Genomic DNA, 18,540 nt, shown 5'->3' with positions numbered 1-18,540 from the left:
ATACTGTGTGGTATGAATCCTGTAGTTGATAGTAGAATTGGTATAATGTCAACTTTATCCTGATCCCACATGTCCTTGACTTCCTCAGCCAGTTGGATGCATTTTTCAATTTTTTCTCCTGTTTTCTTCTACATATTTGTTGTATTGGGTATGGATATTTCGATCAGTTGTGTTAATTTCTTCTTTTTATTGGTGAGTATGATGTCAGGTTTGTTAAGTGGTGTTGTTTTATCTGTTATAATGGTTCTGTTCCAGTATAATTTGTATTCATCATTCTCCAGTACATTTTGTGGTGCATACTTGTATGTGGGAACGTGTTGTTTTATTAGTTTATGTTGTATGGCAAGTTGTTGATGTATTATTTTTGCTACATTGTCATGTCTTCTGGGGTATTCTGTCTTTGCTAGTATTGTACATCTGCTTGTGATGTGATCTGCTGTTTCCATTTGTTGTTTGCAAAGTCTGCATTTATCTGTTGTGGTATTGGGATCTTTATAATATGCTTTCCGTAATATCTGGTGTTTGTTGTTTGATCCTGTATTGCAATCATGAATCCTTCTGTCTCACTGTATATATTGCCTTTTCTTAGCCGTGTATTGGATGCGTCTTGATCGATGTGTGGCTGTGTTAGATGATATGGGTGCTTGCCATGTAGTGTTTTCTTTTTCCAATTTACTTTCTTCATATCTGTTGATGTTATGTGATCTAAAGGGTTGTAGAAGTGGTTATGAAATTGCAATGGTGTAGCCAATGTATTTATATGAGCGATTGCTTTGTGTATTTTGCTAGTTTCTGCTCGTTCTATAAAGAATTTTCTTAAATTGGCTACCTGTCCATAATGTAGGTTTTTTATGTTGATAAATCCCCTTCCTCCTTCCTTTCTGCTTAATGTGAATCTTTCTGTTGCTGAATGTATGTGATGTATTCTATATTTGTGGTATTGTGATTTTGTAGGTGTATTGAGTGCTTCTAGTTCTGTGTTACTCCATTTCACTACTCCAAATGAATAGGCCAATATTGGTATAGCATAAGTATTTATAGCTTTTGTCTTGTTTCTTGCTGTCAATTTTGTCTTCAGTATTTTTGTTAGTCTTCGTCTATATTTTTCTTTTAGTTCTTCTTTAATATTTGTATTATCTATTCCTATTTTTTGCCTGTATCCTAGATATTTATAGGCATCTGTTTTTCCATCGCTTATTATTATTATTATTATTATTATTATTATTATTATTATCATCATTATTATTATCATTAGTTTGTACACATAATTACTAAATATTTCAAAACTGATAGTTTGAGATGTCTGCTATGTAACTAAGTAAAACAAACTGACATATTTTTCTTATTCTGTAAATGTGAAGCAATGTTATCAGCCAAAGCACTCATCACACAGTAGTTAAATCACTGAAATGTAAAGTATAAAGAGCTATTATACAAGTGCCAGAATTCAAAATATATTCTAGGTACTGCACACAACTGAAGTGGTCCTCTGAATTTAGAATTAATCATGCAGCAAGAAAGAAAAATATTTATGAAAAGAAATGAAGTCTAAAAAACTTTACCTTTCACTTCATCAGCAAAATTCTGCCACTTGTACTGAGACATACCAAGCAATTTCTCTAGCTTGTCATCTTCTATGAGCGAATGACTGTTATTCATAAGATATATCAGCACTTCATTCATTGATAATATTTCTTTTCCATTATCTGTAAATTGTGCAATTTAACAGTTAGTAGGAAGAACATGGTGACACTATTTCAATGAGAATAATGGATATTACCAATATCTTTTTTAAGTAACTGTAGTCAAACAATGTAAAATAACTACTAGTGTTTTCTAACCACAACCAGAACTGTAAAAGCAACATTCTAGCCTTAACGATCCACCCCTTTCCAGCTAAAACAGAAATATCAAACCATGGAAAATCCAGGATGGAACGTAACAATATGAGAGAAGGAAAGTTGCTACTCACCATATAGCAGAGATGCTGAGCCATGATAGGCACAATAAAAAGATTCACACAATCATAGCTTTCAGCCATTATGGCCTTTGTCAGCAGTAGACATACATACACACACGCGCACACACACACTCACGCAAGCGCAACTTGCACACACATCTGCAGTATCAGAGAGCTGAAATTACACTGCGAGCGGCAGCACCAGTGCATGATGGGAGTGGTGACTGGGTAGGGTTAAGGAGGAGGCTGGGGCGGGGAGGGGGAGGGATAGTATGGTGGGGGTAGCGGACAGTAAAGTGTTGCAGTTTAGACGAAGGGTAGGAGAGAAGGTGCGGAGGGGGGGAGGGGGAGGGGGTAAGTAGCGGAAAGGAGAGAAATAAAAATAAAAGAAATTAAAAGACTGGGTGTGGAGGTGAAATGACAGCTGCGTAGTGCTGGAATGGGAACAAGGAGGGGGCTGGATGGGTGAGGACAGTGACTAACAAAGGTTGGGGCCAGGAGGGTTACGGGAACTTAGGACGTATTGCAGGGAAAGTTCCCACCTGCGCAATTCAGAAAAGCTGGTGTTGGTGGGAAGGATCCATATGGTGCAAGCTGTGAAGCAGTCATTGAAATGAAGGCTGTCGTGTTGGGCAGCATGCTCAGCAACAGGGTGGTCCACTTGTTTTTTGGCCACAGTTTGTCGGTGGCCATTCATGCGGTCAGACAGCTTGTTGGTTGTCATGCCTACATAGAATGCAGCACAGTGGTTGCAGCTTAGCTTGTAGATCACATGACTGGTTTCACAGGTAGCCCTGCCTTTGATGTGATAGGTAATGTTAGTGACCGGACTGGAGTAGGTGATGGTAGGAGGATGTATTGGACAGGTCTTGCATCTAGGTCTATTACAGGGGTATGAGCCATGAGGTAAGGGATTGGGAGCAGGGGTTGTGTAAGGATGGATGAGAATATTGTGTAGGTTCAGTGGACAGCAGAATACCACGGTAGGAGGGGTGGGAAGGACAGTGGGTAGGACATTTCTCATTTCAGGGCACGACAAGAGGTAATCGAAACCCTGGTGGAGAATGTTAATTCAGTTGCTCCCAACCCCTGTTCCCAATCCCTTACCTCATGGCTCATACCCCTGTAATAGACCTAGATGCAAGACCTGTCCCATACATCCTCCTACCACCACCTACTCCAGTCCGGTCACTAACATTACCTGTCACACCAAAGGCAGGGCTATCTGTGAGACCAGTCATGTGATCTACAAGCTAAGCTGCAACCACTGCACTGCATTCTATGTAGGCATGACAACCAACAAGCTCTCTGTCCGCATGAACGGCCACTGACTAACTGTGGCCAAAAAACAATTGGACCACCCTGTAGCTGAACACGCTGCCAAGCATGACAGCCCTCATCTCAATGACTGCTTCACAGCCTGTGCCATATGGATCCTTCCTACAAACACCAGCTTTTCTGAATTGCGCAGGGGGGAACTTTCCCTGCAATACATCCTACGTTTCTGTAACCCACCTGGCCCAACCTTCGTTAGTCACTGTCCTCACCCATCCAGCACCCTCCCTGTTCCCATTCCAGCACTACACTGCCATCATTTCACCTCCACACCCAGTCTTTTAATTTCTTTTATTTTTATTTCTCTCCTTTCCACTACTTACCCTCCCCCCTCCGCACCTTCTCTACTACCCTTCGTCTAAACTGCAACACTTCACTGTCCGCCACTCCCACCATACTATCCCTCCCCCTCCCCGCCCCAGCCTCCTCCTTAACCCCACCCAGTCACCACTCGCATCATGCACTGGTGCTGCTGTTCGCAGTGTAGTTTCACCTCTCTGAGACAGCTGATGTGTGTGCAAGTTGCGCTTGCGCGCGCGAGTGTGTGTGTGTGTGTGTGTGTGTGTGTGTGTGTGTGTGTGTGTGTGTTGCTGACAAAGGCCTTAAGGGCCGAAAGCTATGATTGTGTAAATCTTTTTATTGTGCCTGCTATGAGGTGAGTAGCAACTTTCCTTCTCTCATATTAAAACAGAAATATGTATTATTATAGCTACAGGTAACTTAAACTGAAGTTAGTTCATTTTGTCTATTTCCAGTTACTAACAAGTTAAACAAGCAATATTTGAGGATATTTTTAGACTAACAGACACCTCCTTTTTTCTTCTTCTTCTTTTTAAAAAAGAAGTCCCTGGTTCTGAACAACTTTTCCCCCTACATATAAATATTGATTTATTCTTCTCCAAAAAATATCTAGAATATATTAAGTGTTTCATTGGTACTACAGTGAAAGATAAGAGTACATTAGGAACTTTCTACTGAGCAGCTGCAACTTTCTAATGTACAGGATGAGCCAAAAAGGCTTTTACAACTTTGGAATCATACAGAAATTTATTGAGACAGCTTACAGAATCAGTAGATGTGTCATTCTATAGCAAACAACCTCAAGTTTCCACTTAAAAGCATCAAGTAACATTTTGGTTTGATGTGACTACCATTTGTGATGCAGCAAACATCCCACCAGTAATCAATTTCTTCCCACATTTGTTGCCGCAAATTGTGCGTGATTTGTGCAAAGCAGCGTAGATTTGATTTTTCAGATCTACTAAATTGTCTGGTACAGGAGGAATACATACACAGTCTTTAATGAAACTCCAGAGAAAGAAATTCAGTGGTGTCAAGGGTGATGTAGCTACGTGACTGGCCCTTCATAGCCAGTCCACTGATCCAAGAAGCAATTATCGAGGAAACCTCAAACTTTCATGAGGAATTGAGCTTGTACACCAAGCTGCTGGAAATAAACAATCCCATCTTGGTCATTTTCACTGATCTGCAGAAATTAAATATTTTCAAGCATATTTAGATACACAATACCCATTAAAGTACCCATTTTAACTGTTCAGTACACTGCCCCTCCTCATGGCAGCACGGAGTACTGACGCACTATGCAAATCAAATTTAAGATTGTCTGCTACAAAATGACATGTCTATCATTTATGTAAGTTATCTCAATAAATTTCTACATCATTCCAAAGTTGTAAAGTCTTTTTTGACGCACACTGTAAATATAATCACTGAGAGTCTAATAACTAATGTATTTGAACAAAATTATTGCATATTAGCAGTACTACACTATAATACTTCATAGCATTAAATAATTCTGCTGCATTGTAATTAAATAAAATGTAAATCTTTGACATCACATATTTCAAAGATCTGTCATTGAGGAATCCATGTAATGTGATCCATGAAACATAATATAAGACGTACGTCATTGTGTTTGGTCAATTTAAAATACAATACTGCACGTCAAACAGTATTGTATAAAATATTTGAAGAAAAAAAAAGATAAATTAAAGTTCACTCTTTTCCTCTATATGTTGCTATTTGAACATTTACAAACATTACTAGTACTATTAACTCCAATTTGAACATGGACACAACACGCATATCCCAAGGAATGGACAACCTGTGAGATGAAATTTGATTCATCAACTGATCTGCAGAAGATGAGTAAAGTTTATGTTGGCATAACCACCACAAAATTTAATCTGGTGTCAACATTAAACATCTCTTCGTCTTTGACATTTAGATGCAGCATAATGTTTAAACTACTTGTTTAAGAGTGTGGACCATCTTTTGGGCAAATCCAACTTCACTGACATTAATTTTTGTCACTGTGAGAATGATTACTGGAGTTTCAACTACTCTACATTGTAGTTCTAAGTGTTTATCTTTCATTGTGTGGGCCAACTGCAGGCACTAGAAACAGTGTTTTGAAAAAGGAACAGTATGTATAGCATATCTGGCCGGAAGTCCTCTACTGGGGAGTTGGACCACCTCATGCAAGTCTTTTTACTTGAAGCCACTTTGGTGACTTGCATATCAAGGGTAATGAAATGTTGATGAGCACAACATACACACCCAGTCCTGAGTGGAGAGAATTCCCAATCCAGCAGAGAACTGTACCCAGAGCCCCATGGTCGAGAGCCAGCAACACTAACGACAAGGCCAGATCAGTTTACCACTACTTTGAGATGTCATCCAACAAAATTTGCCTTCACAAACACATCCTTAGCAAAATCACTGATTTGAGATGTCTAAAAAAATTAATAAAGTAATGAATGAACCTGGGTGGAATATAAGTAATGGACTAAATGGCATGTTAAAATATGTAGTTGTTTTCATCCATGACAATGCACACACTTGTATATTGGCTGCAACACAATGATCCATTGCATTTCCTCACTCCACCTGCAATCCCAGTTTGCCCCATCTGATTTTCATCTCTTTCTGCACCTAAAAGCTTTCCTTGCTGGCAAGACATTCCACAATGATGCTATCAAGCATCACTAGAAATGGTATGTGTGTTTGTGTGAGGTTACAAAATATGCTGTCTCATTATGACAAGTATCACAAACAGACAGCAATTATTTTCAGACATAATTCATGGCTTGTACTACCAGTTACAATAAAATGCTTTGTTCTATTATATTTTGTGTTATTTTATTTCTTTAGATAATTGAAAGGGTAAAGGTAATAACTCACATTACACTTGACACACAGAGTGGTCAATATGTACACAAATAATAAAGAAAACATTTCTAAGATTTGGATGACATCCTTCTTCAGAGTAAATTAGTGCAGAATATTTGAAAAAGATGACATACTGTCCTTGAAGATCTGGCCAACTCCACTGTACTGCTGCTGCGCACCTGGAATGATGGGTGAGGGGAGAAAAGAAGCAGGGAGGAGGGAGATGTGGAGAGAAGGGCTGCAAAGAGTGCACCATTCTCATGAAAGCTGCAGTGATTACTTGAAAGAAATGATATACCAACTGTCTGGCTCTTCCAGCTAGAAGCCTGGCCACAGTTGTGCCGTTCCAATAGTCCAACATAATCATTATTTCCTACTCAAATCCTTAGACGCATTTCAGAATGCCCCCCTCCCCCAACATCTGTCTCCCTTCTCTCCCCCACCCTCATACCTTCTACAAACTTACCAATTCCATAATTTTAATCATGCTGGCCACCTCACTGTAGCTGGTTATTGTGTTACAATGTAAATAATCTTGGTTGTTGTTGAACAACACTTTGAACCCATGGGCCACAGCCTAGCTTCCCTTATCAAAGACACAGACTATTTTCTTCATCATCTCTCAGTCTTCCCCACCATACTACCACCTGGATCTGTACTTGTCATCACTGAAATTATTTATATTTAAATTGACACCCCCATGGCTAGGAGGATGTTGCTCCCATTCCTTATACAGCCAACAAACTAAATTTTTGCCCGAAGCTACTCCTCCATTGAAGAGAAAATACCCAAACAAACCCACAGCATGGTCATAGGCAGCCACATAGCACTCCTCCTCTGCCAAAGTGTTCATGAGCCAACAAGAGGAAATTTTCCTAGCCATGCCATATGACAAACCCCTTGTCGGCTTCAGGTTCATTAATGATACCTTCATGATATGGACATAGGGCCAAAGCAATTATCTTCTTTGCTCCACAGCCTCAACATTTTCTTTCTTATCAGCTTCAGCTTCAACTGTCCCTCCTCAGCCCAACATGTCACCTATCTGGTCATAGCTGCACGAAATTCTCTGTCCATATCAAGCCCACTAACCAACAACAGCACCTTGATTTTGATGTCTGCCAACCACTCCACAATAAAAAGTCTTTCACGTAAAGTCTGGCCACACAAGAGTGGTGCAGCTGTGGTGAGAATAATCCCTTGCATAGTATTGCTCAATTTCTTCCTAAGGCCTTCACAGGCATGCATTACCCACCAAATATAGTCTGCAAACATGTCTCTCGTACCATATCCACACATGCCCATAATCCTATGACCATCCCAAGGAACCAGTTGCAAAAGAGCTATCACCCCCATCCCTCAATACTTAATATCATCCTGGACTAAAACAGCTTTACTACATCTTTTTCCAGGGCTTTAACTACCATTCATCATACCCAGAAACGAGGAGCAACCTACTCAAAATCTTTCCCACTTCTCTCAAAATGGAATTCCCTGCTCATTCAATCCAAGAAATATTCTGGTCAATCCTTAAGCCACACCTACTGATAATCCTGTGCCCCATGGGTCATACTACACAGAAAGACCAATGTGCAACAACTGTCCTATTCCATTCCCATCACAAGCACAATCTATTAAGAGGCAGGGCTGCCTGTAAAAGGGCTCATATCATATAACAGCTCTGCTGCAAGTTCTGCTGACATTTTTATGTGGAACTGACCAGTAACCAACTGTCCACCAGCATGAAGGCACAGCTGACCATGCAGAGGCAGGACACACTACTGAGTGCAACACGGCTGATTTCAATGGCCGCTTGACAATCTGTGCCAAGTGGATACTCCTCCACCTCCTCCCTCCCCAATACCAATTTCTCTAAATAATGTAAGTGAGAATCGTCATTATAACATGCCCTTCAATATTACAATGCTCCTGGCCTCAATCTCAAGTAGCCCTGTCACACAAACACTTCCACTCTTGTCACCAAGCTCCTCACTTCACTCATTCTACAAACACACCATCTTCTCCACAGTCTCCCTCTTTCTCTGTTTTATATCCCCCTCCAAATCCATTACTCCACAACACTGTGTGGCACACTACAACTCTCATTGACTGGGTCAGGGTGAATTTACTGGTGCCACATTTCTCTCCCATCCACTTGCTGCATCTCCATTCCAACCATCAGCCCTCCTCCCTCCTCCAACACTTACTCTCCCCCATCTCCTCCTCCTACTCCTTTCTCCACTCCCCTCCATTCTCGTCTCACCCACTACACTGGACACAGCCATTTGGCCAGTTAAGCTGTGTCTCAGGTAAAGTGTAGTCAGCTGAAACAACGTAATCATGCAGGTGCATGTGTATGTGTGTATTCTGTACTAATTATATCTGAAGGGGGACATTGTGTGGAAGCTTATCAATGTTTCCACCTCAATTATATTGTGAGTTGTTATCTTTACTCTTCTGCTTGGAACACTTGTCATAATGAGGCACCATATTTTGTATCCTTATGTCAAAACATGATGTAAAATACAAAGCAGCTACAGCTTCCTTGATAGTATTATTATTATGGAATTTCTTGTCAACAAGGAAAGCCCTTAGGTGCAAAACAAGGTGAAAAGCATATGGGGAAAATTGTGTTGCTGCCACAGTACAGGCACAAGTATTGTCATGCATGAAAACAACTACACATCCTAACATGCCATGTCTCTGATTTGGATTATACAACAGAATTTGCAGTGTTCCAATATGCATTTACACTGATGGTTCCACTGTTTTCCTACAAACAAGTCAGCAGTAAACTTTGTGATGAAACAACATACACAGAAGCTTACAAGTGGTCAGAACAACTCAGATTTTTATCTTCCATGCTGTGGATATGTGGATCCATTCTATAGGCAGTCATTTTGCTTCCAGAGTCTCATGCATGTCCTCATCGCACTTAGAGTAAGAATGTGATTCATAAGGTCACCACCCTCCTAGCAATACCCCATCTCTAATAACCTCAATGTCAACAGGATGTTAAACCTAATCTTCCTTCCTTCCTCACAGTACCTTTTCCAAAAATGTGAAACATCTATTTCATGTTGTCTTCTGTTACAAAACATGGGATCCAGAGGAAGCAGAATTACTAGAAATTCAGCTGGTGCCACACAAAGTTATGCATTTGTTGTTCCTTCAAGAGCCTAGACCAATTTCTGTGATTCCAAAGACAGTTGTCCACTGAGTTCCCAATCACATGCATCATTTTTCCTTTACAGTACACTTCACAAATTTAATGGTGAATCTTAAGCGAGTGATGGATTTCGTGCCTTCTGCCTAACTGAATACACATCAAACTGTGTGTTGCTGTCATCTCAAATTTGTGTCCATCTTGCAGCTAGTTGGCACAAAGGCAGATTCTTATCTTGCAATTGCAACATGCGATGTAAATTACTTATTCTGTTGGTAGCCTTTGTTTAAGTAAGTATAATATTTTATATTTCTAATCTCAAATTAACAAGAACAATACAAGAATTACATCAGACACACAGAAAATTCAAGATTGAGTATAACATGTACATAATGATAAATCTCTACTCGTGAAATAGAAGATGTGTTTAACTGCTAACAGGTATGTGTCCAATAGACTGCTTTGTATTTGGACGAAGTCCTTCTCCTTAACAAATTAAACACGCACTTGTTGCTGCAATCTCTCTCTCTCTCTCTCTCTCTCTCTCGTGTGTGTGTGTGTGTGTGTGTGTGTGTGTGTGTGTGTGTGTGTGTGTGTGTGTGTGTGAGAGAGTTCTGATAAAGGACTTCGTTTCAAAGCTAAGCCTTATAATGACAATTACATATACATTAATTAACACAATGAACATATCAAGAAAGTGATACTTCTGATCTGTTGGTTCACACAATGCATTATTCAGAGACAAGCAAACTAAAATGAAGAGCACATAATTTTGGACAAATGTGGACAAAATTGTGGCACATTTTTTATCCTCAGAATTTCACAGTAATGCAAGAGTACAAATTCCCTTTCAGTTTGCCACCAATCATGCAGTGAGCATAACTGGTATTACAAGAGAATATCTCACTGATTTTTAACACAGTTCAAAGTATACATCTTAGTTCTAATGAAACACAAGATTAAAGATTTTTTCCTCAAGACTGAATGTGAAAATCACATCTACATCTACATGGATACCCAGAAAATCACACTTATATGCCTGGCAGAGGGTTCACTGAACCACCTTGACATTAATGATCTATTATTCCAATCTACAACAACGCGTGGAAAAAACGGACACCCATATCTTTCTGTGCAAGCTCTTATTTCCCTTATTTTATTATGATGGTCATTTCTCCCACAGCACCAACAAAATATTTTTACATTTGGAGGAAAAAGTTTTTGATTGAAATTTCATGAGAACATTCAGCCGCAACGAAAAACGCTTTTGTTTTAATGGTGTCCACCCCAAATTCTGCATCATGTCAGTGACACTCTCTACTCTATTTCGCAAAAATACCAAACATGTTGCTCTTCTTTGAACTTTCTCGATGCACTCTGTTAATCTTATCTGGTAAGGATCCCAGACTGTGCTGCAGTACTCCAAAAAAGGACAGCCAAGCATAGTGTAGGCAGTCTCTTTAGTAGATCTGTTAAATTTTCTAAGTATTCTGCCAAGTCTTGTCTTCCCCCCATTTTCTAAGCATTCTTCCCAATTTAAATTGTTCGTAACTGTAATTCCTAGGTGTTTAGTTGATTATACAGCCTTTAGATTTGACTGATTTATCGTGTAACCAAAGTTTAACAGATTCCTTTTAGCACCCATGTGGATGATCTCACACTTTTCATTATTTAGGATCAATTTCTGAACCATGCAAATATCTTTGCTAAATCACTTTGCAATTTCTTTTTATCTTCAGATCAGTTTATTAGATGATAAAATACAGCACCACCTGCAAACAATCTAAGATGGCTGCTCATATTGTCTCTTAAATCGTTCATATAAATAAGGAACAGCAAAGGGCCTATAACACTACTTTGGAGAAAGCCAGACATCACTCTTGTTTTGCTCGATAACTTTTCGACAGTTACTGCAAACTGTGACCTCTCCAACAGGAAATCATTAATCCAATCACACTTTGTGTGCATAAAGAGCTGTTGTGCTTCGCAATAACAATGTTTTCTAAATCAGTGCTGATTGTGTGTCAATAGACCGTTCTCTTCCAGCTAATCCATAATGTTTGAACACAGTATATGTTCCAAAATCCTGCTGCAAATTGACGTTAATGATATGGGCCTGTAATTTAGTGGGTTACTCCTACGGCTTCTCTTGAATATTGGTGTGACCTGTGCAACTTTTCAGTCTTTGGATACGGATCTTTCATCGAGTGTGCAGTTGTATAAGATTTAAGTATGGAGCTATTGCATAAACACACTCTGAAAGGAATCTAATTGGTACACAGTCTGGAACAGAAGATTTGCTTCCATTAAGTGGTTTAAGTTGCTTGACTGCTCGGAGGGTATCCACTTCTAAGTTTCTCATGTTGGCAGCTATTCTTGATTCGAATTCTGGAATATTTACTTCATCTTCTTTGGTGAATGAATTTCAAAAGGCTGTGTTTAGTAACTCTGCTTTCACAGCACTGTCGTTAATAGTATTTCCATTGCTATCATGCAGAGCATACTTTACATACGACCAGAATCTCTCTGGATTTTCTGCCAGGTTTCGAGACAAAGTTCTGTTGTGGGAACTATTATAAGCATCACACATTGATGCCCGTACTAAATTTTGAGCTTATGTATAATATCGCTAATCTTGGAGAGCAGGTGTTCATTTAAATTTGGCATGCTTTTTTCTGTGTTTCTGCAACAGTGTACTAAGGGGATCAGCTCTGTCATTTTATTTGTTTTTTATTTGATATAATCCTCCAATTGCTGTTGATACTATTTCTCTGAATTCAAGCCACATCTGGTCTGCACTTACATTGTTAATTTGGAAGGAATGTAGAGCGTCTCTCAGGAAGGCGTCAAGCAATTTTTTATCTGATTTTCTGAATAGGTATATTTTTGAGGATCTGGTGGTTACAATATTCAATCTCACTGTGACAACCCTGTGTTCACCAAGCCCTGTATCCATTTTGATGCTCATTATTAGCTCAGGATTATTTGTTGCTAAGAGGTCAAGTGTGTTTTCACAACCATCTACTATTCACATGAGCTCATGAACTAGCAGCTTGAAATAATTTTCGGAGAATGCGTTTAGCACAATTTCGGATGATGTTTTATGCGTACCTCTGGATTTAAACATGTATTTTCACCAACATATTGAGGGTAAATAAAGTCGCCACCAACTATAACTGTATGTGTTGGGTACATATTTGAAGTTAAAATCAAGTTTTCTTTGAACCTTTCAGCAATTGTATCATCTGAGTCTGGGGGTCCATAAAAGGATCTAATTATTATTTTATTCCAGTTGCCAAGAATGATCTCTGCCCATAGTAACTCACAGGAACTATTTGCTTCCATTTCACTACAAGATTAACTACTTCTAACAGCAACAGACACGCCACCACCAATTCTCTTTAGCCTATCCTTTCGGAACACTGTTACATTTTCCGCAAAAATTTTGACCGAACTTCTATACAGCTTTCAGTGCCCATGACTATTTGAGCTTCAGTGCTTTCTATTAGCGTTTGGAGGTCTGGTACTTTCCCAACACAGCTACAACAATTTACAACAGTTATACCAATGGTTTCTGTATCTATGTTCCTCCTATGTTTGACGTGCATCCTTTGAGACTGAAACCCTTTTTGTATTTCCCAAGACCCTCTGACCTAAAAGCCACCCAGTCCTTGCCAGACAGCCTCTGCTACCTATGTAGCTGCCTCCTGTGTGTAGTGGACTCCTGACCTATTCAGCGGAACCCGAAACCCAATCAACCTATGGCGCAAGTTGAGGAATCTGCCATCTACACAGTTGCAGAACCATCTGAGCCACTGATTCAGACCCTCCACTCAGCTCTTTACCAAAAGTCCATGATCAGTCCTGTCGACTATGCTGCAAATAGTGAGCTCTGCTTTAATCTTTCAAACAAGACTCGCAGCTTTTACCACTTCTGTTAGCCGCTTGAAACCACAGAGAATCTCTTCTGATCCAAAGTGACACCCATCATTGGTGCCAACATGAGCCACCACTTGCAGCTGGCTGTACCCTTGCTCTTCATGGCATAGGGAAGGATCCTTTCCACATCTGGAATGACTACATCTGGTACGCACATGGAGTGCACAATGGCTTTCCTCCCCTCCTTGGCAGCCATGTCACTAAGGGGGCCCATATGTGCCAACATTGGTGCTCCATCTACCAATTATCCCATCCTCTATGACTGCCCAGACCTTGCAGGCTGAGAGGTTCCCTCTGAAACAAGACAAGTGACTGCATCCGGTTGAGTGACAGTGTCAGCCACAGTCAGCACCTGGAATGTTAATCAGACTAACCAGGGAGGCCTTACATGTTGCCCCCTGAGAAGTCTTTTGACACCTGCCATGCTTCAAGGCAACTTCCCACTCAACTATGGGTGAGTCGTCACCCTCAGTGCGTGTAGTAATGGGCTGGTCACCAGTGCCGACCGATCAGTAGACTCAGACATACTGGAAGTTAGTTGGATCTGCACCGCCAGCGCGCAACAGTCATGCACATTCACTGCAGCTTCAAGCTGTGTAACTGAAGCCATAACAGCCTGGAGCTGACAGTGCCTCGCATCTGCACACAGCAATCACAGTTTCCATCCATACTAAAGACCGTGGGAAACTACACTACATGGACAAACAAAGACAATCAACATGCACTACAGAACTCTACAGTGGACACACAGAGAAACACAAGAACTGTGTCCAATAAAATTGATTAATATGGAGAGACTCAAAAACTGACCTACCAAAGCGCTCAGGAGAGACTAAATAGTCCACTCCTGATTAGGAACTTGTAATTTGTCACAAAATCTGCTTACTTTCTGATGCAAATGAAAGTGCAAGAAGTGTGCCTATTAAATATTAAATTAACACACAGAGACTCAAAGACACAAACTACCAAAGCACACAGATGAAACTATAAAATTCCCTCCTGGTTAGGAACATACAAAATTCAATATTTAAGAAAGTGAGAAAAATGCGAGAAATTCAACTTATTGGGAATTAAGACTACACTAAAATAATGAGTAATGTGGACTTATTCACTTTGCTTTCATTCAAGTAAGTTGAGAAGAAATAAACAAATTTTTATGTGACTTGATGTGAAAAACATCCAGAGTTCTACTGAAAAAGTTATGATGTGAAAGACTGTCGGAAAGAGGAGTTGAGCACAGAAATTTTATGGAAAATGCTTGCCACAACATGAGTCAGGTAAGTGACACGTATGCTAAGGAATCCACAAATTTATCTACTGTTCTACTGGGTGTAACCATGATGAAGCCATACAGCAGAGCAATCGAAGTACCATGTGGAAGGGGAATATCAGTTGTCTTAATCCATGCTTTGCCTTCTACTGTAACTTTTTTTCTTTGGCTTGTTTCTGTAAACACACATTATTGTTGCTACAAATGTATTGGCTGTTCAGGTGGCATAATAAAGAAATAATGATTACCATACAAATGTGTGCTACTGTCATGGTTATATGGCTCATTATGGTTCAATGATGGATCTGTGCTGGCTATTTTGCTAAAACATTGTTGCATCTGAAATTTTATTCATGAGCAGGTGCTAAAGCATACATACTTTTGGGTGAAGCCTAATGATTTTTGCTGACTGAAGAACACTGAATGGGGGATGCATGAGGAAATTCCTTGCTTGAGCTCTTAGTCCCCACTTTTGCAGCACCCATGTATAGAAGAATTTTTCTGAAATGTTCTCTGATAATTAACTATGCACTAGAATGTTCAGTAGAGGAGAAAAACACTAGGGTCAGATAAAAATTAGAACATGTAAAATGTGCTGTTGGTATAGGTATATGTAGGTAGAGGTGAAAGATTAGTACGAGACAGGAAGAGATGGGACAACTGCACACAGTGAATTGGGTGGTCTCCAGACTGAAACTTTAAACATCGACATAGTCTTGGAAGTCAAAGGCCCATTTGGTGGTAAGGGAGGTGGGAACATTTATCACCACACTGTGCTGTAAATCAGTCAACATCCTGAAGTAAACTGATGATGTCACTGAAGATACGAAGCTGACAGGTTCTCACAATATTTAATATATATATATATATATATATATTTAAAAAGAAAGATGATGAGACTTACCAAACAAAAGCGCTGGCAGGTCGATAGACACACAGACAAACACAAACATACACACAAAATCTAGCTTTCGCAACCAATGGTTGCCTCGTCAGGAAAGAGGGAAGGAGAGGGAAAGGGAAAGACGAGGCAACCATTGGTTGCGAAAGCTAGATTTTGTGTGTATGTTTGTGTTTGTCTGTGTGTCTATCGACCTGCCAGCGCTTTTGTTTGGTAAGTCTCATCATCTTTCTTTTTAAATATATTTTTCCCACGTGGAACGTTTCCCTCTATTATATATATATATATATATATATATATATATATATATATATATATATATATATATATATATATATATATATATATATATATATATATATATATATATATATATATATATTGGTAATCTGTACTATGCACACAAGATCTGGAATACACATCTTATGAAGAATTAAACTTACCAAAAAACTAGTAGCCAATATCTTACTGCTACTTGCATCTGTCTCGGAAGAAAAATTTGTTTATCAAATGAGCTTAGTTTAGCAAAAGATTCGTATGATAAAATACAAAACAAAATGTTCAAGAGACATGCAAACATACCTGGCAGATCTCGCACAAATCTTGGCATAAAGTGGAACTGAGCACAGCCAGATGAATCAGAATGGGCATGAAAATCCATGTCTACAAGTTCCAGTATCTCCTTGAAGAGATAGGTATCTAATAACAGACAGAAACAAAAGCACAGACACAATTAACTAAAAATAATTGGCATGTTGGCAGTACATAAAAGTAGAAAATTGTAGTTACTTACAAAAAAGATCCAGCTCTCGTATTGTAAAGTTCTCAGGAAGCTTTTCCTCAATGTAAAGAATAGTGTATTCAATATTGAAGCGAATAACTTTACATGTAGGTAGCTTGTGCAAAGGAAAGTGAGAAAACATTGAGAAGCCTTCAAAAATAAACTCATGTTCATCATGTTTAATGATTGTTGGCGTTTTAGTCTGAAAAATGTAGTAAAATGTAGTTGTGTTAGAATATAAACTGCGAAAGACAATTGTATGAAGAAATAAAAAGGATACAACTTGATGCACCAATACTCACCAAAAAATTTGTTGGTGGAGATATAGTAATATGATAATGGTAAAGTCGATCAGCATTATTTGTATTTATATCACATTTCAGTAAGTGACTTTCACCAGCATATATTCCATGTCGTATACCACTTCGTCGAGCTTTTGCACTGCACCGGCACAAGGGACCGTCATTCATCTGGAGGAGAAAAAAATTATTCACTTATGATATAAAAAGAGCACATACCATAGCCTGGAAAAATAGACAACTAACAGCTTTGTCTCCAGATATTTAACCATACAAAAAATGAATCTGTGTGTGCATACACATTTATCTACTCATGTTTTTCTTCAGGTAAATAGTACAGCATAATAAAATATTGCCAAGCTTTCTAGCTTTCTAATATAATTTCATGCCATTACAGGAGTACAGGGAACTTGTTCCACTATAAGTCTTGGAACAGTGCTGTCGTAACCAGATATGAGGCATGATATAGGTGACAGGATTCTGAGGGTGTCCATTTCTTCGTATACGAGTGGTCGTGTACAGGAGTGAACAGGGACAAGCTGAGATTTTTCAGGTATCCGTAGTTGGAGACAATACAGAAAGACTTGGACATCAGGCTGAATGAGGAAGATTTGCTGATGACAGTGAAATGCGACTCTGGGTTGGCTTAATGCTCTGCTTTTTATTGCTTCTTCATGTGTTAGCAATGAAAATGCAGAAGAGCACAGAAAATGGTTTATAAAACCACAGATGAGGCTTACCAGAATCTCCAATCTGTTACCAGAACAAATGGTCACCTAAAACTGTAACTTTTGAGATTCCGGTATACACAGTAATGCATGGTACTACAGACCATGAACTATGGAAGTGCCAGTTTATATCGCTTTAATCGAACCTTTAGGTTCAAATACTCATCACAGTGTAAGTGACATACAGACATAGGTACATGTAGACAAACGTACAATAGAAACCAATAACACCAGCCCACAGGTATTTACAGGCAATCTTTGAAAGTCCTTCTTAGTGCACAAAATTAATTGAGCCTGAATGCTCACTTACATAGCATCTGCTGTAGGATTGTTCATTTGAGGATGCTGTCGTTACTGGAACTCTAAAACTCTTAACTCACTTGGCATTTTGAGGACCTCTACATACAGCGTTTGAGGCCGGTTGCTTATGCTTTTTACCTTCAATTCTATAAATTCTCAATGTGTGCAACCTCTTAACGGGTTGATGAAAGTGGCTTGCGCTGTATACATCTACCTAAGTTACTGGGCTTACAACTAGTATTTGTACTTACATGATTATTCTCTTTTTTTCTGGCAATGACCTTGGTCATTACATTTACCTTACCAGGGGATGATTTGCCCTTGAATCTTAGACCCTGATTGTACAGTTCTTTCTTCTACAAGTGACATTGGTGTGTAAATATACATGCAAGAATACACGAGTTTCTCTTTTCTACTTATGTGTAAAGATACATACGTAGATTTGTCCATTGAAACAATTAATACATCCCTGTAACACAAATATGTACAATACATAATCACATCTTCTCCAATCTTCATCTGTGATCTTGGTGACGAAGCACTGAGGTTAGGAATATTTTCGCTTAGGGGGGTGCACTTCTTGTGAGATTTTTCTATGGGCTGAATAATAATTCACACATACATGGTCATAACACTTCTTTCCACTTTCTACACTGGGTGCTGCATCTG

At 39.2% G+C, this 18,540-nt stretch overlaps 1 protein-coding gene across 2 annotated transcripts in view; it reads right to left on the bottom strand.

Annotated features, from left to right (window-relative positions):
- Positions 1-18,540, bottom strand: part of LOC126175876 (ribonuclease 3) — a 251,452-nt gene that overhangs the window by 201,505 nt on the left and 31,407 nt on the right. For both annotated transcript variants that reach the window (XM_049922913.1, XM_049922911.1), the window contains 4 exons: positions 16,847-17,014; positions 16,557-16,746; positions 16,346-16,462; positions 1,563-1,706 (listed from right to left, as the gene is read on the bottom strand). In XM_049922913.1, the coding sequence (XP_049778870.1) occupies positions 1,563-1,706; positions 16,346-16,462; positions 16,557-16,746; positions 16,847-17,014 (619 nt within the window). The remainder of the gene's footprint in view (positions 1-1,562; positions 1,707-16,345; positions 16,463-16,556; positions 16,747-16,846; positions 17,015-18,540) is intronic.

The sequence above is a fragment of the Schistocerca cancellata genome, chromosome 3 (genome assembly GCF_023864275.1).
Source record: "Schistocerca cancellata isolate TAMUIC-IGC-003103 chromosome 3, iqSchCanc2.1, whole genome shotgun sequence".
Taxonomy (NCBI): domain Eukaryota; kingdom Metazoa; phylum Arthropoda; class Insecta; order Orthoptera; family Acrididae; genus Schistocerca; species Schistocerca cancellata.
The sequence above is the reverse complement of the archived record's forward strand: the minus strand, read 5'-3'. Positions and strand labels throughout refer to the sequence as shown.